The sequence below is a fragment of the Heterocephalus glaber genome, unplaced genomic scaffold (genome assembly GCF_053883595.1).
Source record: "Heterocephalus glaber isolate CG9 unplaced genomic scaffold, H.glaber_assembly_v1.0 deba00000901, whole genome shotgun sequence".
Lineage (NCBI taxonomy): Eukaryota > Metazoa > Chordata > Mammalia > Rodentia > Bathyergidae > Heterocephalus > Heterocephalus glaber.
In genome coordinates this window covers 11,906,327-11,926,494 of record NW_028258171.1, presented here as the reverse complement: position 1 = coordinate 11,926,494, position 20,168 = coordinate 11,906,327, and the positions used below count along the sequence as shown (strand labels likewise).

At 42.2% G+C, this 20,168-nt stretch overlaps 1 protein-coding gene and 2 pseudogenes across 8 annotated transcripts in view; 1 reads left to right on the top strand and 2 right to left on the bottom strand.

The window, feature by feature from the left end:
- Cdkl1 (cyclin dependent kinase like 1) overlaps nucleotides 1–20,168 on the top strand; it is a 52,007-nt gene that overhangs the window by 21,054 nt on the left and 10,785 nt on the right. For all 8 annotated transcript variants that reach the window (XM_021262523.2, XM_013074973.3, XM_087208078.1 and 5 more), the window contains 3 exons: nucleotides 16,332–16,404; nucleotides 19,105–19,195; nucleotides 19,802–20,002. In XM_021262523.2, coding sequence (XP_021118182.1) covers nucleotides 16,332–16,404; nucleotides 19,105–19,195; nucleotides 19,802–20,002 — 365 coding nt within the window. The remainder of the gene's footprint in view (nucleotides 1–16,331; nucleotides 16,405–19,104; nucleotides 19,196–19,801; nucleotides 20,003–20,168) is intronic.
- On the bottom strand, nucleotides 1,582–3,309 carry LOC147828830 (telomere repeats-binding bouquet formation protein 1 pseudogene; annotated as a pseudogene).
- On the bottom strand, nucleotides 3,100–4,632 carry LOC101699963 (telomere repeats-binding bouquet formation protein 1 pseudogene; annotated as a pseudogene).

The window sequence follows — 20,168 nt, the reverse complement described above, 5'->3', positions numbered from 1 at the left end:
TCTGCCTTGCAAATAAGCTTCACTTATATGTGGGTTTTGGAAGTTATGTGTGGCATGGACTAGAAAGAGGAAGGGGAAAATGCAAAATACAATTCAAAGGGGAAGAGAACTTAGAGAAGGTGAGAGGGAAGAAGGACCTCCCATCTGCTCCTTCTCCTGCTCTGCTCAGGGACCCAGGCTTTGGCTGGGGACATAGGAAGGGTGCCTCGTGGGTAGAGCCACGGAACGGTGCCTCAGCCCTGCTCACAAACACGCTTCCCTGGCTGGCGGCGGGGACTCTCATGGCCAGGGCCTTGCTCTACCTCATGGTGCTGGCTGCACAAGATCTACCATGATCTCAGGGCCAATGGGATTACAGCGGCTCGTGGTTTGTTAGTGACCGTGAAACAAGCGTTTTGTAGTCCAGGTTAATTTACACAGCCAGAGAGCCAAGAAAACTGGCACCACCCTTCAGAAAGCCATTGGGACAGAGAGATTATGTGTTCAAAGGAGAAAGCATTTCACATGTTCGTGTCTGCTCTTTTGACAGCTTGCAGTGACACTTGGGTGAAATTTATTATCGTAGTTACTTGTGATGGTGTGGTAGGAGGCAGGTGTTACAAGAGGTATTGATCATGTTAGGTTGAGTGGCTTGGGAACAGGGATTCTGGAATCCAAAGCACTTGGGAGTTAGTGTTTGGCACATAGTTTGGGCAGAAGGAAAGGACAGGATAATAGATGCTTAGAATTTTAAAAGCAGATTTTTTTAGAATCTGCTGACTAAAATATTTTATGTGTTCCAGGAAATAGAAAATGCTTTTATATAGAAGTGGATTAGAGAAGGGAAAGAACAATAGATATGTGTGTGATTAATTACAAATGACCTCGTTTTGAAAGGAGAAAAATGCATGGTTTGTCAAATATAAGATTTACTTGAGGAACACTATTAAATGAGCAAATTTGGGCCGGGGATTTAGCTCGGTGATTTCTCCACCTGCTGTGCAAGCGCAAGGACCCGAGTTTGATCCCCAGTACCAAAAAAAAAAAAAAGAGCAAGTTTGAAAAATAAGATTATTTTTTCCTGTTACTGAGGATCAAACCCAGTAACAGGACTTATGCATGCTACGCAAGCAAACTACCCTTGGACTAGATCCCTATCCTTTTTTTTCACTTTTTAAAAAAACAGGATCTTGCTATACTGCTTACACTAGTCTTGAACTTGCAATCCTCTTGGCTCAGCCTCCCAAGTAGCTGAGGTCAGGTCTGCACCACCATGAGATTTATTCTTTTTTTTTTTCTTTCTTTCTTTTTTTTTTTTTTTTTCCACACAGGATCTTGTTTTGTAGTCCAGGCTGGCTGCAGACTTGAGGCAGTCCTCCTGCCTCAACCTCCTGAGTGCGAGCATATGCCACCATGCCCAGCTAAGATTTATTCTTTTTTTTAAAAGTTAGGTTTGTTGGTACACTTTAGGTATGCATTATGATCACATTCATCATTGGGACTTTGTACCTGTATCTGTTTTTAAAAATTTTAACCATTAGTTTTTAATAGACTTAATACTGATAGTTCACAAGGAATAGGTATAATTATAAAGCTGCTGAATTAATTACTGTTGTTCCAGATGAGTGATCTCCTTGGTTCATTTTTATATCTACCTTCAGCTTCCACAGTGGCTTTGTGATTATCACATTGGTGTGGGCAAGAGTGCACGAGCTTGGTAAATTTTCAGCTATTCAGGGGTTTTCCTACTGCTATGCAACCCGAGCATCTATAATTCAACATTTTGGAACAGTTGTCAGTTGCTTGAAAGTTGACAATTTCTTTTATTATGTCCGAACATAATATAAATGGATCTTTTTCTGGGAACTGCTTCTTTCTATTCTTGACAATGTGAGCTGGATGTTTAAAAGCATGGTCACTTGCTTGAGAAACAAAATTCTTTTTGTTCAAAGTCATTTCTTCATGTAGGTTTTGATCACAGCTTGAAGTGGCTTTATGCACAGTTTATTTTGTCCACTGTCCATATAGCATGCATTGACTGGATTTGCATTCTTTAACAGGCTCTTTGATTATCATTTGCATAAGCTTTAGAAATGACTGCATGGGACTTCTAGCTCTAGAGTGCTCTAGGTTGGCTTTTATCCTTATCTTCTTCTACCGCCAACAGTATCTGCATGGAGATATTTCAGTGTATCCTGAATATTTATTTTCATGGATGAAATATTCTTACTTTTCCTCATTTTCTTCTCATTCAAGCAGGTCTATTCTGTGCAGGAGTTCCTTTGCTGTCTTCCAGTGCTCTTCAAGATTCTTTTCTTTCACATTTATGTCCTTTAATTGTTCTGTTTCATTTTCATCAAAGAATTCTCTTCTAGACTTAGAGATAATTTCTCAGTAATCTTTTTGCACTTGTAAAGCACCAAAGTGCCAGCTCTGTTTAGTTCCTCATTCTGAGATTCATTTAAGGCTTGTATCTTGAGTGGAAGTCCATTGTTTTTAGTATACCAGAAGGAACAACTGATTAGCACAATTATGTCACCTTGGCTAAAGTAGTACAATCAACAATACCAATAGCATCAAATACAGCCTAGAAAATGACAAATTGTAGCCCTTAATATGGCATTTTTACCCTTGGGGGAGAAGATTTAAAAGGGGTTAGAGACTAAAAAATAGAAATAGAAGAAGGGGAAGAGATCAGAAGCAAGGCTGGAGGACAAACTTTAGGAAACTGGTGAAGAAAACAGGTGGGAAAGAGAAAAGGAAAACAAAAACAAGAACAGGACAACAACAACAGTAACAAAAAACTAGAAACTGTGTTCAAATAGTCAAGAAAAAACAAAACAAAACAAGAACTAGAAAGAAGGAAAAAAAGAAAGAAAAAAGATTTTTAAAAATCCCAAATATTCAATTCAAGGTGTGTCTCTGCTGTCACTGTTAGGCAGCATGGGCAAACAAAGTCCAGAGCCAAATTGATTAATTCCAGCAAGCTAGCTGCAGCTTCACGTTGGGGCAGTGGATAATCCCAGCCAAACTGCCCGCTTTAGTTCCTCTGAAGTTCAGGCCAGTTTCTGGCTATGAGGCTGGAACCAGATTCCTTGAGCTTACAACAGTCTGTGTGTCTCCTGCTGGCTTGAACTCTGCTCCCTGACCTCCTGCTGACTTGAACTCAGCTCCTGCACCAAGGCACTAGGAGCCACTAGATGGAGTCTGCCTCCAGCTGTTCTGCGTTCTGAGCTCAGCTGCACCCTCCAAGATGGCTACCAGCCAATCACCCTCTCCTGGGTGAGGTCTGAACCCAGATAACTCACCAGCCACTGCAGTCCAGTTCATCCACTGCTCCGTTCCACTGGTGTTTCTCCGTGGAGGCCCTTGGGGTTGTCAGTAGTCACTGTGTGTCTTTAGCTTCAGCCTTTCCCTCGAAGACAGTCCAGGCTCTGGGAGAGACCGCTGCTTGGTACTTCTCTCCTCTTCCTTAAAGTTTTTCTCTTCATTCTCCCTGTAGACTTCAATTCTCAACTCAGATCCTTCCTGGGTCCCGGGACCCACTTCGATCCTCCTGCTCCTCCTCATGCTGCTATATTTCAGTGTCAGGACACCAAACCTCAGAGAAGCTCTTTCTCTGCTGCTCACCACTCCGCCATCTTCCCGGAAGTCCAGTCCATTGTTTTTTAAAAGGTCATACTGATTTTCCTCACAATCCTCTGTGCAATGACCAAGAGCAAGGATGATGCTAAATTTTTCTTCTGAATCCAGACTTTCACGAGGCAGTATTGCCAGAAGTTTTGTTACAGTACAGTACTTGGATAACACTACCCAAAAGTAGGAGTAGTGTCTTTGTTACCACTGCTGCAAGCTTGGCACTGGAAGGAGTCTCCAGTGAATCAGATTCCAGTTGTACAAGAACTTGAGACAATATATACAGTCCACCTACAGATATAAAGTGTTCCTGAACATATGTGTTATTTATAAGAGTATGTCCAATAAATGAGCAAATAGGGTGAATTATCTCAGGTTTCATGCAATTTATTAGCTAATCATTAGCATGTGGAAAATTTGAACAGCAAAACATTTGATTCTCATCAGAATTGTTGACACAGACACACAGAGTAGTAGATACTGCAAACTGCAACTGATACCTCTGGAAAACATTTTTATCTGACAAATTGAACTCATAATTTGAAGAACTGTCCTGAACAAAAACTGACAAAACTGTAATACAACCACAACCTGTTTCTCTCACAAGTATTTGTCCACTTCGTTTATTTGAAACCAGAACCAAAATAACATAGACATTCTTTTCAAATTTGTGTTTGAATCATCGTGAGATAAGAACAAAGTTAATTCTTCAAATAGCTCTGAAGTATCCAAACTCTGCTGACAGTAAACATGTTCTTTTACAACAGCTCCTAATGTAAATAAGGCTGCTTCTTTTACCGTGCTGTGCCCACTTGACTTTGCGAGATTTTTTTATAAACATCAAACCAGCAATTTCCCTAAAATAAACACTTGCATCACTGTTTTGTTGGCAAATTGAATAGTGACCAAAACTTCTTTTTCTGATAAGGCATTGTCCATTTGATACTTCAGACACGTCAATAATAAGTCCACATCAGTCTTCATTTCTTGTATTTTCTTTGTGTCCTCACTTTCCATGCTTGTCTGTATTTTTATTCCTTTTTATTGCATCTGACACCTGACTGGGGTTTCCTGCCTAGTGGGCCTGGGTCACTTCCAATGGGCCTAAGATTTATTCTTAACCAGACCATATATATTTATTTTAAAGCTTAATGATTTTTGCTTTGTTTTAAAAGTAGGGGTCATTTTCCATTACACTGAGTATTTTTAAATCCTCTGATCTATTTTAAATGCAATTTTTGAGGGTCAGTGCTGGGGACCAAACGTAATGTTTCCCACATTCTAGGCAGGTGCTTGGCCCCTCAGTTAGGTCCCTTGCCTTCAATTTGAAATTTTTGTCATTACTACAAAGTAAATATTAATGTCAAGTAAAAACTTTGAAATTCATAGGAAAACTTTTAAATTTCAAGTTAGAGGTTTCATATCATGAAATAGTAAAACTTCGTAAGTATGTTCACAATAAGGTGGGTTTGCTCATCTTATGTGTTCCTGGGAAAGTTGCTTACAGGTGTCCTCGTCTGTAAAAATGAGAGTTTAGGACTTCAGTGCTATGTTACTGTGAACTGAGAAGACTCTTGCTGTCCCTCAGAAGGCACCCAAGCCTGGCCCCTGTAGAGGAGAGTCAGCAGCCGGGACTGCCTGGGACATCTTTTGGGGTTGTTTATATCACACAGCCCTCTTGCTCAGTTAGCTCTAGACTCCTCCTGGGCGAGAGCTGGGCCATCCTCACATGGAACCCCAGCACCGTCCCACGGAATGCTTTACCACTTGGCACCATACAACCTAGGCCTGAGGCATGGCCTCACCGAATCAGCAAACCAAGAAACTTACACTTACAAAATGATTTTAGAGAAGGGTAATTGTAACAATGTTTTTATTGGCATTTAAATATAGTCACTTTGATGTGAAAACTCTGAAGCCCAGTGTTGTTAGAGGAAATTGTAACTACATTGCTGCAGCCTCCTGTCCAAAGGGAGATTTGACAACATGTGGTAAAACCTCAAAGGCATCATCTTAAACCCAGAAATTCTACTTGCAGTGATTTTTTCCATGAGAAAACACAGTCTGTCCAAAAGAGAGTTAGTTACGAAAGTATTTGTTGTCTTTGCTTTGTTTCCTTATTTTGCAGTGCTGGGGATCAAACCTAGGGCCTTTGCCCTGAACTACTTCTCCACCCCTTTTTATTTTAAATTTTTAATTTTGAGACTGTATTGCTAAGTTGCTAAATTGTCCAGGCTGGGCTTAAACTTACTTAAACTGCCTCAGCCTCCTAGAGTGGTGGGATTGCAAGCATAAGCCACCGTACCCAGCTCAAAAATATTTATTGTTCAAGATTTGTTTTTAAATGAAAAAAACCCAAACGAACCTGGAAACAACCAGAATGTTCAATAATAAGGATTAGTTAATTATGGTACAGCTTTACAATGAATTACAGTGGCACCATTAACAATCATGCCTGCTCTTAGCATGTTTATGCCACAAGATATGTATCCTGCTACAGTGACATGAATACACATCTTTTAAAATTCCCAGTGTTGTGTTCATGATTATTTTTCTTCAACTATGTTACCATTCCCTATCGTCAGTAGGATGTCATATGCTTTGTACCTATTATGCTATAAACCACTGGTCTCTTCTACATCAAAGTTTCACAAGTGCTTATAGTTTAGGTGTTCTTTTTTTTTTTTTTTGGTACCAGGGATTGAACTCGGGTCCTTGAGCCTGCGCAGCGGGCGGTGAAGCCACTGAGCTAACTCCCCGCCCTAGGTGTTCTCTTTTGATGTTTCCACACAAGTGCAGCCAGACACGATATCTGTTCTTTTCTGCATGGATTCCAGTACTACCAGTCCTTCAGTCCTTCTCTGATTCTAACATAGCTTGTTCAAAGCACATTGGGTTGGTAAAGGGTCCACAAGTATCAGTCTCTGACAAATGAATTCCAGAACTTTTATTTTCTCTTTTTTAGATTTAGTGTTAAATATGCTGTCATCACACGTTTTTCAAGCAACACAAAAACATACAGAAATAAAATTAACAGCTTGAGAAATTATTTCTTCTGTGCATACATATTTAAATAGATTGTGCTCTATATACTGTCCTGCGTATTTTTGGTGTACTCTGGAGCTTATCTACTTGGATGCTTTTAAAATGGCAGCATAGAATTCCACCGTGTGGCTATACCATGACACCTTTATTAAGACTCCTACTGATAAGTAGATTGTTTCCAATTTTTTCCCATCACTAGCAAGGCTACAGTGGATGACCACTTTATAAATATTTCTTCAGGTTAAAGTCCTAAGAACGTATTATTTTATTAGGAGGTTGGCCAACCCCTCCCCCAATTCCCCATCTTTCTTGTAGACTTGTGTAGAAATGAAGTCCTGGTGAATGTTGATTGCTTGACAATCAGAGTCCCAAATAGAGAACAGCAGTGGAAAGGATGCCTTCTGTAGGTGAGGATGCTGAGAAGAGATCCACGCGCTTTCTTCATCATCTCTCCATCTCCTATTTCAATTTGATCTCTTCGCCTTCATGCAGCAGTTGTTTACTAGAACATAAGGGTCAGAGTACAGCTTTCCCCAAAACCTTGGGGAGGAGAGACAAAGAGTGCTTTTAGAGAGTTGCTTTGTGAAATTGCACATTGCCAGGAGAAACAAAGTGCCTGTTTTCCTCTACTCTCTCACCACAATTGACACAGGAGACCTCTGTGACCTCAAAAGCTGTGAGATTTCTCCCCACCAGAAAGCAAGCAAGCACCCAGTTCTGCAGTGGATGTCCCCAATCCAATTTGGTTCTGACACTATCCACCTAGAGACAGCATCAGATCCCACAGATTAAGGGCTCCTCACCCCATACTTCAGATGCCAATCACAAATCCCAAGGTGTTTCACCTGTGCCTCTGACGAACTGGCTGTAAATCAGGGTTTCCATAAATACTTCCTTGGCTTTAATTCACTCCAGTGATACACAGAACTCAGGGAAACACTTACCTCAGCTGATTTATTGTAAGTATATTACAAAGAACTGTGTTGGTTAGAGCTCTCATTGTTGAGACAAGAAGCCTGACATACACAACTTAAAGGGGGAAAGTTTTGTTTAGGCTCACAGTTTCAGAAGTTTCAGTCTTTGGTTGCCTGGTTCTGTTGTTGTGGGTCTGAGGTGAGGCTGAACATCATGGTGGAAGGGTGTGGTGCTGCCGCACTGAGCATTTTGTGGTGGCTGGGAAGCAGAGCCCACGGGAAGAGCATAGGAGAGAGATTTGCCCTCCGAAGGCACCACCCCAATGACCCGCTTCCAATGGAGCCCCACCTCATAGCAGTACATTTAGCTATGAAAATCAGTAGATGAATCCACTCACAAGTACAGCGCCCCCATGATCCAACCAGGAGTCTTATCCAGTCAAGTTGACAGTTGGATTAATCAGCACAGATACAAATGAAGAACTGCATAGGGCAAATTGTGGGGGAAAGAGGCATGGCATTCCATGCCCTGTCCTGGTGGCACCCTTCAGGAACTCTGGGGTTCAGCTATTTGAAAGCTCTCCAAACCTGGGCCTTTTGGGTTTTTATGGAAACTTCATTGCATAAGCATAAATGCTAATAGACTGGTTGGGGAACCCAGCAAGACCTGTCTATTCAGATTCTTTGCAGCCTCTCTGTGTGGCATTCCTTCTTCTAGGGTATGGGACAGGACCCCCTCTGGATCGAGGGGAGTCTTAGGATCAGTGAATTTCTTCATGCCAGCTCCAAGACAGAAAGATGGAGGAAGATGAGACTTTGTATGATCTGCTTTGGGGAGGTAGTGATGATCCTGGAATCATACATACATGATAATATCACAGAAATCACACAACACATAGAGCAGAGATACACAAAGCAACTGTAAAGAAACAGAACAATTGCCAGCTTGTTACATGTGGCTGGTTGGAGATGTCTTATCTAATGACAATGCCTCCTAACGTGGGAATGGATACAGCTACAGTATTTTAGCGTAAGAATGGATACAGCTACAGTATTTTAGTGTAAGAATGGATATAGCTACAGTATTTTAGTTTAAGACAAAACCAGTCATATTGTCTGTTCTCCCTCATCCCAGTTCTTTGCTCACCACACAGATTATAACTTGACTTTCCTTATGAAATTGCCTACAAAGAGCAAGTAAGCTGGTACCACGATTTGCACATGAGTGAATAAGCTGGCACTGTGGTCTTATGTATCAGGCTCCTTCATTTGTTTACTGCGCACCTGCCGCTGTGAAATGCATACTGTCTTGGAGTGCTGGAGACACCATGTGTTTGTCTGCAAGCCTGGCGATCAGGGAAAAAGCAGAGTACCATGCTCCCTGTTCCGTGATTAGTTCATTTCTTCATTGATATTCTTTCATTTGCATTTTTATATTGAAATATACTATTTACGTCTATTATTGAAGGCCATAAAATATTACACTAAATTATATCTAATTATTCCTCCATTGTGAAATATTGAGGTTGTTTTCAGTGTTCAATCTGATAAATGATTCCACTATAAAAATTTTTTTTGCGGGGGGTACCAGGGATTGAACTCTGGTCCTTGTGCTTGCACAGCAGGTGTTTTCTGAGCTAAATCCCCAGCCCCCACTATAAAATATTTATACAGTAGAATGAAGATTTAGCTCTCTTAAACCAATACCCCCTTTGCTTCCCTACCCTAATCTCCCAAATAATTATATCAAGTTTTTATTAGTTCAGTATTTGCTATTACCCTTACTATGCTTGGGACGCTGGGATGAAATACCCAACACTCACAATTTAAAAGAGGAGAGGATTGTTTTGGCTTGTGGTTTTAGAGGATTCAGTCCGTAGTGAGCTGGCTCCAAGGCAGGAAAGCATGGCAGAAGGGTCTGGTGGAGTAAAGCTGCTCACGGTGTGGCTGCCAGGTAGCAGAGAGCAAAGAGAGGAGCCACAAATGGAGACAGACCCTTCCATGCCAGTCCCCCAGGGACCCAAGTCCTCTGTCCAGCCCCTGCATTCTAACAGCACATTCAGTCCTGAACTCCTCCACAGATGAACACAGTGCACCCTTGATCCGTTCACCTTCCCAAAGTCCAACCCTGGAACACACGAGCCTTTTGGGAGACATCCTAGGTCTAAACCATAACAAGGCCTATGCCAATATTACTGAGTACCCAAGCATTAACCTATACAATGGCTTCCTTTGGTACTATTTTCTTGATTAATATTTGGCTTTAAAATTTGCTTAGCATTAGCCGGGTGTGGTAACTCACACCTGTAACCCCAGCACTCTGGGAGGTGGAGGCAGGAGGATGGCAAGTTCAAGCCCAGCCTGAGAAATTTAGCAAGATAGCAAGATTGTGTCTCAAAATAAAAAATCAAAAGGGATGGGGATATAGCTCTGTGTGAAGGCCCTGAGTTCAATCCCCAGTACCACAAGATAAATAAATGTTAATTAATTTTTAAAAATTTGCTCAGCAGTCTTTCATCCTTTGGCTATTTTTTCCTGTCCTTTTTAACAGCCTCTTGAGATTGTTTTCCATAGGGTAATCACATCAGGTAATCCATTAGTACCATTGTTCCATTGTTTTTTCTTGGTGACATCCTGCCTGTAGGTCCCCTTTCCTTGGGCCTGGCTTATCCTCAAGGCCTGCTGCCCAGCAGTCTTTCTGGGATTTCTCTTGGCTGCCATGCTTGGCATTCCTTCTGTGTTTCTCCATGGTTGGATTCATTACTTTCTGGTTTCCTGTCTTCCTCTTTCTGGGTTTACTTAATTACTTTAGCCAAATACATCTGCCCCTATTGGTTAAAAAGATGGTACAGTCACACAGAAATCTAGACTATAGGCACTTCTAGTGACACCCCCTCTTGTCTCCTTAGAGCCAAGCAGTTATGTGCAGGGTGGTTGTGGTGTTTAAAACAAAATTCTCAGAGCTGGAAGAAAGCATGCAGTGAGCTCACACTGGGGGAGGACTCAGGAGTGTGCTGTCTTCCACATCTTCCCATTGGCAGGAGATGGATTCCATTCCACTCTCTCTAACAGGAGAACCTCTGCAGAGGGATAACTGTAGCTTTTTTTTTCTTTCTTTCTTGGCTATACTGTACTAGGAACTGAAACTAGGACTACATCCTAACCCTTTTATTTATTTACTTATTTATTTTGAGTCAGGGTCTCATTAATTTGCTAAACTTGCAAGCCTCCTGCTTCAGCTCCTGAGAGCTGGGATCAGAGGTGTGAGCCCCTATACCGGATTCACTTGTAGCTTTTAATAAGGTAACTGCAGTGAAGACCTGAAAGAAAACCCCTGATGACTCATGGAAGGAGGATGTGGTTTCCTGAGCCCCTGTCCCATCTTGACTTGGGGCAATAAAGGAGGTGTTCTTGCTTGATACCCAAGACCTTGCTGAGAACCCCATTCTAGGTCTTGGGAGCTGACAGCTGCAGGAGTACAAATTCTACCAGACCAGGCTCAGATGGCTGGGAGTCCAAGAGCCCCAAGCTGAGTTGCTGGCTCCTGAGCACTGTGACCAAGGAAGAGGATATGGATTGTCTAGACTTCACTCACTTGCTTCCATTGTGGAAGAGAACCAGATCCAGGTTCATCCCTTCTTCCCTCAGTTAAGTTTGAGCTTATGTGTGATTATTCTGCAGGAAGAACTTGAATTTGAACTAGAATCCCAGTGAGACTCTTAAAGGCAGCAAAGAGTGAGAAGGAATTGACCTCTTTCTTTTCATCACTCTTCCAGTCCTTCCTCTCTCTGCCCCAGAACCCAGCATAACCACCATGTTACCATCACTATGGAACCAAAACTTAAGAGTGAAGTGAGTTCCTTAGCCCTGTCATCATAGGCTATAGCTTTAAGAACATCGGCTTTAGCTTGGAAGGTCTAGTCAGTCACCCAGACTTTTCCAAAGCTAAGTCTGTTTGTTTGATATTTTCACATTACTTAAGATAGTATAAGGCAGAGGGCATACTGATGACATCTTTTGACATACCTAGCTCTTGAGTCACACCATTCCAATCTGGACTGGTGGTTTTCCAGGCTTGGAATGCAGTTTTCTGACATCTCTTTTCATCACTGTTATGGTTTAGATCTCAAATACTCCCCAAGAGTCTCATGTGTTTGGAAGGTGATTGGGTGCTATACTCACCAATGGATTCGTCTCTGATGAGTTCATAGCTGAATGTGCTGTTAGGAGATGAGGCCTTGTTGGAGGTGGATCACTGGGGAGATGACTCAGAAGGGTGTATTCTTTACCTTGTGCCTCCTTCTCCTCTCTCTCTCTCTCTGCTTCTTGGTGACCAAGAGACGAGCAGCTTTCCTCCGCTGTGTCCTTCCACCATGCTATTTCTGCCTTAGAGCCAGCTGACCATGTACTGAACACATTGAAACTGTGAACCAATATAATGCTCTCTTTCTTTAAATTGTGGGTGTCAGCAATTTTGTCTCAGTGACAACAAAACTAACTAATGCAACCATCTTCCTAGAGATCCCATTGTTTCCCTCTCCTATTGGCTTTCCTGTTTCTTCATCTGTTATCTTTTTTGATAGGTTGCTGCTCCTTTCTGGTGGAGTGCATTCTCCAGGATCTTCCTGAGAAAGAATGTTTGAGTATGGGTTAATTTGGTTTTGGTTGACAAGATTCTTTCAAAATTTTGAAGGCATAGTTTTAATGCCTGCTGTCTTCTGATGCCATTCTATTTTCTGCTTTGTAGAGTCCTATTTCTTTTTTTATTTACAAAAGCTTTGAGAATCTCTTTGTTGTCACTCTTTTCGATTATGAAAATCATGAGCTTTGATTTTCATCCATTCTTCTGGTACTGGGTGGGGCTGTTTCTGTCTGCGAAAAAATTTTAATTGTTTTGTTATTAATTTCCCATCCTTCTTTTCTTTTTCTAGCTCTTCTACATATTATTTGGCTATTACACTCTTTTTTTTTTTTTTTTTTTGGTATCTGGGATCGAACTCAGGTCCTTTTGCTTGTGCAGCAGGTGACAAAACCACTGAGCTAAAATCCCCAGCCCCATGGCTATTGTACTCTTTGACTTATAGTGTCCTATTATTACTTTATGGATGCAATGGCTTTCTTTCTCTCTCTGAAGATATTAGTGATTTTTTAAAATGTTGTCTTCATTTTCCATAATTTCTGTAATTTGCTCTTTTCTGTTGCTTTGGTCTCTAACTTTCTCGTCATTCAGCTGCTTTCTAGATGGTAAAATGTGTTGCTGTTCTCTACGACTTTTGGGCTTCTGGCTTTAGAAAATTCTTTTCAATGTATTCTACTTAGGTTTGAGGGACAGAATACAGTAAAATGGGCTGTTCATCCATCACCTTAATTCAAAAGCCCCTTGAAGCACTTTCTTCAGTTGGTTTCTGTGAGTGTATGAAGTGTGATTAGAAAACACAGTGAATGTTTACAACTTAAAATTCATTATAGTAAAAGATACACTGTCATTAACCTCTATAATACTCTCCCTTGCTTCGAACACACTTATGCCATTGTTCTTGTCACTTTCTGGAGCAGTTCTTCAAGTCCTCTTTCATGCATGTCTTTCGTTGTGCTGGTTGTAGCTGCCTTGGTGACTTGAACTAAATCAAAATGTTTGCCTTTCATGGTCATTTTGGCTTTGGGGCAGAGCCAGAAGTTGCACAGTGCCAGATCCAGTGAATACAGTGGATGAGGACACACCATGACGTTTGCACTGGCAGACGTTACCATAAACAGTTGATCAACTTGGTGTAATCAGATGATACCGCAAAGGTTTATTCTTTTTTATTAGCCATGTTTGCAGGCAATAACGTTTACATTCCTTGAGTAGAGTTGGCACATGTGCGTAACACATCTTAGTTCCTTTTTTATCTCCTTCCATCTCTGGATCCCCTCCCCATTTAACAAAAATCTATCTTCCTACTTCAATGTTTACATTTCTAACATGTATTACAGTAAAAGACACATTGCTGGGCCAGGGGTTTAGCTCAGTGGTTTTGCCTCCTGCTGTGCAAGCGCAAAGAACAGAGTTCAATCCCCGGTACCAAAAAAAAGAAAAAAAAAGACACATTGCCTTTAATCTCCCTCAGAATACTCAAAATACTCCCATTGGTTTTGAACACACTTATCCCATCCTTCTTGACAGTGTGTCTTACTGTAATAAGTTTTTAAACTCAAACTTTCACCGTATTTTTCAGTCATCCCTGTACTCCCTTGAGTGTCATCTCCCTGCTGGATCCCAGCTCCTGATTCTGACCTTTGAGTGTCAAGGAGCCTCAGAGCTTAGCTCTGAGCTGCTCCTCGTTATCTGTGTTCACCACACACACAGCTTCATTAAGTCCTAGGCCCTCAGTGCCATCAATATGCTTGTGCTGCTCAGGTTTATATTCCCAGCCTGGCTTTCCTTCTGAATTCAGAACTCCCTGCTTCCTTTGGATGTTCAATAAGCTCTGATTCCCCTCTTTCTCACATCCAATCCCTCAGAAAACCAGGAAGGCTCTAGTTTTAAAATATGACCCAAATCTGGCCACTACTTACTACCTTAGCTACTACTTTAGAAGTCTGGTTAACCAGAAAAGCTTTCTGCATCAAGCTATATAAGACAGCACCCTCCTGGCACAGCACTTGTCTGTTGTCTGTCTCTCTCTGTCTCTGTCTCTGTCTCTCTCCTTTCCTCTCCTCTCTCCTGTCTCCTCACCACCACCAATTCCACCCCAACACCACAGAACATATTCTATCTCTCTTCCTTTCTGTATGCATAAATCTCTTCTCCCATGGTGAAAGCCAGACTCTTATTATCATCTTGGAGTGTGGGAGTTAAAAGGCTGTGAGGCTCTGGCATTCTAGAGAAGAAACTGGGTAATAAAGGAGTCAAGCGAGTGGCCAGCCCAAGGGAGCCCTGTGTGGGCTGTGTGGAGTTTCTACATTTGAGCATCATGTAATAATGTGCTCAGCTTTATCGAAGCATTGATCATATGCCGTTATAATTGACTTTTAAATATTTATTTTGAGAAATATTTTTAGAGATCAAAGTTGTCCAGCACTGATAACACTATGTTAAATACTTAATTCATTGAATAATCAAGGTATATTCTATTTCTTCTGGACAAAATGTGGAGTTGAGGGAACCCAAGATATACCTTTCGTTGTTGTAATTTCTTAGGCCTTCAGTCTTGACGAATGAGTTTTTCTAGCATGTGTGCCTGTGTCACTAGAACAAGAGAATCTGGAGATTCCAAATTCAAGGGAGGACATAGTCCTGACCCTGCTGTTCTTCCAGGAAGTGGCCTCTCCATTTCCTGCCTGCTGCCCACTCTGTTCACACGTTCTCTGATCTTCTCAAAAGGATTTCCTGAACGTCTGGTCTGTGTCAACAGTGGCCTTGTGGCCTCTCCTGGGGGGCACAGAAGTGACTTTTTGTGGTCATCTTTAATACAACAATTCCAGTCTCCTCTTCCTCTTGCTTGTTAGTTTTGGCTGAGGACCACAATACATCGCTTAGCATTTGATTCATTAAAATAATAAATCCAGCTGGTGGGTGGGGTCTGTGAAAATCAGTGCATCTTTGTTGGCTATTTCCCTTCTGTTGTCAAAAACGCTCTGAGTCTTTTTCAAACTCACCCAAAGCACCTGCTGGGGTTTCTCTTTGCCCCGGTTCAGTCAGCTTGGTCAGGGAAGAAGGGCTGGGGCAGATGCTGTGACAGAGGGAAGGGCAGAAAGCTGTGAGCAGAGTGCAGCTGGCCACCCTTTTGTTACACTGTGTGTGATCTTTATTATCAGTAAAATCTTCATTTTCCAAAAACGCAGAACAAAACAAAACAAAAAATGACCCAGGAATCTGGGGAGACCATGTGCCCACCGTGGAAGGTGAGTCTTGCTTCAAAGCCATGAGTTTGAAGCAACTTGAAAACTAAATAGCATCTTTTGTTTCAGTGCATGTTTGCAATACATAATAATCTCATTCACTGTGGGAAGCTGGTACACGTACATCATACCTCTTCATTCTTTTTATTTCCCCTTCCCTTCTCCCCTTCCATCGCTAGGTCCCCTTCCCATTTGCCAAAGATCTATCTATCTCCTTCTTTCCCATTGTCTCTTTTATTCTGCTCTTTAAATTCTTTGTACTTTAGGTTTCTCATATAAGAGAAGCCATGCAATATTTTTTATTAGTACATGTTTGTAATGATACACTAATGTTTACATGAATGTACATAATGTTTACATTCCTTGTGGGAAGCTGACACATGTACTTAACACATCTTCATCCCCTTTCTCTCCCTGCCTCCCCCTTCCACCCATCTCTTGATCCTCTTCCTTTTTTTCCTTTGTACATATTTGCAGTACATGATGTGAAACCGTATTTTTGTGCTGTATATTAACTGAGTTGACACCAACAAAAAGTTCCTCATAGAAACAGAGCTGAAGTTTCCAGGCAGATTGCCAGTGGGGTCAGATGTCTGGGATAGATGGTCACAGATCTCTGTTGAAATCCCTGTAGGTTTTCATGGTCCCCTCCTGTAGAAATAGATGTTTGCATTTTTGCAAAGCTGCTGCCCTTAAAATTCAGCGGTGTGCTGGTCACTTGTTCCTTACACCAGGACTCCAGGAATGACTGCTGGACAAGTGAGATGACTCTGTGTCACTTAGGACTTTTCATGCCCTACTTTGGTTTACTTTTCTTGAGCTGAATTCCATGGCTACAATAAAGAATGTGTTTGTGCTTTTCATTTTTATTAGGGCACCAGAACATCTCGTGAAGAGTATAACTTGGCAGACGCTGCAAGCTGTAAATTTTTGCCATAAACACAGTGTAAGTCTCATGATTTCCCCTGAAAAATCAGGAGGCTACCCTTGAGCTCAGGTGGAGCCTTGTATAACGTTTATACCAGGCTTCTGCAGGTATCACCTTCCACTGGAACTCTCAATAAACCTTGCTGGGATAAGAGGCTCAAAATGCCAACCTAGTGAAATTTTATAAAGCATGCATTGAAAAAAACATTTTAAGAAAGTTGTCATGTATTTTGAAACTTCTTAAGTGTAAAGTAAGAAGAATCCCATTCATTTGGAGTCTGTATCAGACTGGAACTTCCCACAGTCCCTGAAGTTGGGAGGGGAGCCCCAGATGCGTCGCACCTGTCTCGTTACAGTGTGCCAGCTGCAGTGGGTGGAGTCCCAAGCCCAAAGCAAGAATGGTGCTCTGGTGAGATAGGAGTTCGGAGCCTGCCAGAAGCCACCCAGTGGATGCCTCTGGGGTTCCTGGCCAAGGGTGGGCAGGTGGGAGGTACAGGGGACCCTTGACCAGGTGCTGGGCTTCACACATGCTGGGCAACCTACTCCTTCCTCATGGATAGCAGATTCAAAAACTGTGGCAAAGGTCAGTAGCAGAGCCACGTATAAGGTCCCAGGTTTGAGCCCCAGCACTGCAGAAAACAAAACAAAACAGTTTCTAAGTCCCCAGCACCAAAACCAAACCAAACAGACCCAGATTCCAATGTTGGAGCTTCATTTGGCCATGATTGCTGTCTGATCTGTCACTCCACCAACTGGCAGCCTCAGGTGAGCTGATGGGGCTGAATGAATCCCCTGCCTTGTACTCTACTTCAAATGATTTTTTTCTGAAGCTGTGTTCCCAGAAGGAGAAAATATGGAAGTAGCCAGAACCTCTTCTTACTGACCCTCTGTTAGCTAAACGCTATAATCTTTGACAGGGCTGGGGGTGTAGCTCATTGTAGAGCCCTTGCCTTACATGTATGAGGCCCTGGGTTCAATTCCCCCCACCCAAGAGTGCACCATCATACAGCCTTACAGAGTGGCCACTTTGTATCTCCAGTCCCTGACAGTGATGGTCGGCACTGTCCTGAGAGCGAGTTTAGTACGGGAGCGAGAGACACATGAAGGCCCTGGTGGGGAAGATCTGAGCACTGAAGACAAATGTGAGACATGGCGGTTCCTGGGAGAGCGCCAGATGCTCTCTTGGCTCCAAGTGCGGGTTGGGGAGGGTGCGGAAACTTGCGAGGAATTCCCAGAGGAGAGTGGGAGCACATTCTTGCTTACCAGCACTTCTGACCATGTGTCATCAGGATATTCGTGGATGTGCCCATTTAGAACAATTTTTGAAGCCAGTGGTGAAAGAGTAGAGGTCTTAAGAGCCAGTAATTGCTGAGAACCAGATAGATTGTAATGAAACAATTTACACCCCCCCCCTCATTTTCCAAAATCATAAAACGCTGTGGGAAAGCCTGATGCTGATGTCTCACCCTGAAGGTCCTTTGGAATGAGAACTGGCCAGGCCCAAGAAGAACCTTCGTCCTCTCTCTCATTTCTAGAAAACCAGGAATAATGCTAGGGTTCCTGGGTGCAGGCCAAGCAAGTCTCTGGTCCTAGAAAGCTTCCCCTTGGGAGAGGAAACCGCTTGGGAGAAGGGAAAATATTAGCAACCCTGAGCAATGCTGTGACCCAACTGGGGTTTAAAGTGTAATTATTCCTAGGCTGTTGATTTGGGGGTTTTTTTGCAAAGGAAATTGTCCTTTAATAAGAAAGTCATGTGAAAATCCTCAAGCATTCTGCTAACATCACCCGGCTGAGGAATGTAGGCTGCAGCCTGGAAGCTAGGTGATTTGAGTCTAAATTATGGAGTAGGAGCCAGAGCTGAGGGATGGATGTGGCTCTGAGAAACCCCGCTGGATGTGTTGTGGGACAGAGCTGACATCTAGCGACTCTCCCCGGAGGAGGACAGGGCTGCCGCCTGCTCTTGTTTATCTTGTCAGGACAGATGTCAGAGCTGGAAGGGAGATGGCTTGGCAAGCTCCTAGTTCCCGCCCTTCTTGTCCCCAGCTTATCTCAGCAGGCCCAGGGCTTGTCCTGTTTACCAGGCCAGCTCTGATCTCTTCTCAGTTCAGCAGTGCAGTTGTGAATTCTGCTTATGCACCAACCAGCAGCTCCTGCAGCCACAATGCAGGCCTGGCTCAAAGTCTTTTAACTCTTTCCCTTTCACCTAGAGTTGTCACGATAATACAGGACTGCCAGTTAAATTCAAAGTTCAGATAAACAAGGAAAACTTTGTAAAGGTAGATATGTTCCTAATACTGCATGGGACATACTTACTATACTTTCAGCATTACTTGGGCATAGAGATACAGCTCAGTGGCAGACCACTTGCCTAGCATGCACAAGGCCCTGGGTTCAATTCTCAGCACTGAAAAAAAATTGTTTACCTAAAATTCAAATGTAATTGAGTGTCCTATATTTATATTTGCCAAGTCTAGCTATCCTAGTTTCAGTTTTACTTTCACCCTTCTTGATCCTTTTGGTCCCTTTGGGACTTGGGATGATTCTGGCTATAGGTATCGTACTAGATTTATTTTAGGCTGCTGTTTTGCTCTTACCCAACTAGCCAATCAGAGATTCAAATGATTTATCCAATATTTGCTAAATATTTATGTGTTTTATTTATGCCTTATATCATAGTTGCTCCTTTGTAACCTGTTTTTGTTTTGAATTTTGCAACTAGTGCATACATAGAGATGTGAAGCCAGAAAATATCCTGATCACAAAACAGTCAGTGATTAAACTTTGTGACTTTGGATTTGCTCGGCTTTTGAGTGAGTATTGAAATTTTCTTTAGTTAAGTGTAGAAGATGGAAATGTTCTTGATCTAATAAAGGTTCTAGATGCTATAGAAAATTGGTTCTTGTAATTTAGGGTATAATCGTGCTATACATTATAATTCTATAATTACAGAATTTTGTAATATAATTATAATTTTTAAAAGTGTAGACATATACAGTGGTTTAGAAATTAATGCTGTATGTAAATTATACCACAGTAAAGTGATTATTAAAAAGTATGTTACTCTCCTGGTTTCTTCCAATTTCTGCTAAAATTATACTTTTCAGAAGTGCTACTTTAGAAAGTAGTTTTCAATCTTGGCTGCAAATTAGAATTATCTGGGGAACTTTCAAAAACTCTAGGGATACCCCTAAGCCCTTCCAAAGATTCTGGTTTAATTGGACTGGGGTGTGGTCCAAGCAGCAGCAATTTAAAAAATGCTAAATTCCAAGTGATTCTGACATGCAGCCAGGATAGAGCATAGTTATTTTGAGAAGCCGCAAGTTTGGACAGAGCTTGTCTTCTTAGGCCTTTCATTTCCAGTTTGGATCCCAGGCTTTCACTGCTCTTTCTGTTTTCCATGTTGCATCACCGGCCAGCTGGACCGAGCGACTACTACACAGACTATGTGGCTACCAGGTGGTACCGCTCCCCGGAACTGCTGGTGGGGGACACACAATATGGCTCCCCAGTAGATGTCTGGGCAGTTGGCTGTGTCTTTGCCGAGCTGCTGTCAGGAGTGCCTCTGTGGCCAGGAAAATCAGATGTGGACCAGCTTTATCTGATTAGGAAAACCTTGGGTAAGTAATGTTTTCAGCCCACCTTCTGGGAAGTTTGCCGGTTTTACCCATGTTGGTACAGGCCAGAGCCAAGTCTCTAGCTCATCTGAGGCCTTTCACAGCTAGGAAGGGGCAACTTGAAAGCCTCATAGAAATGGCTGGATTAACAGTGTCCACTTGTGTTTTA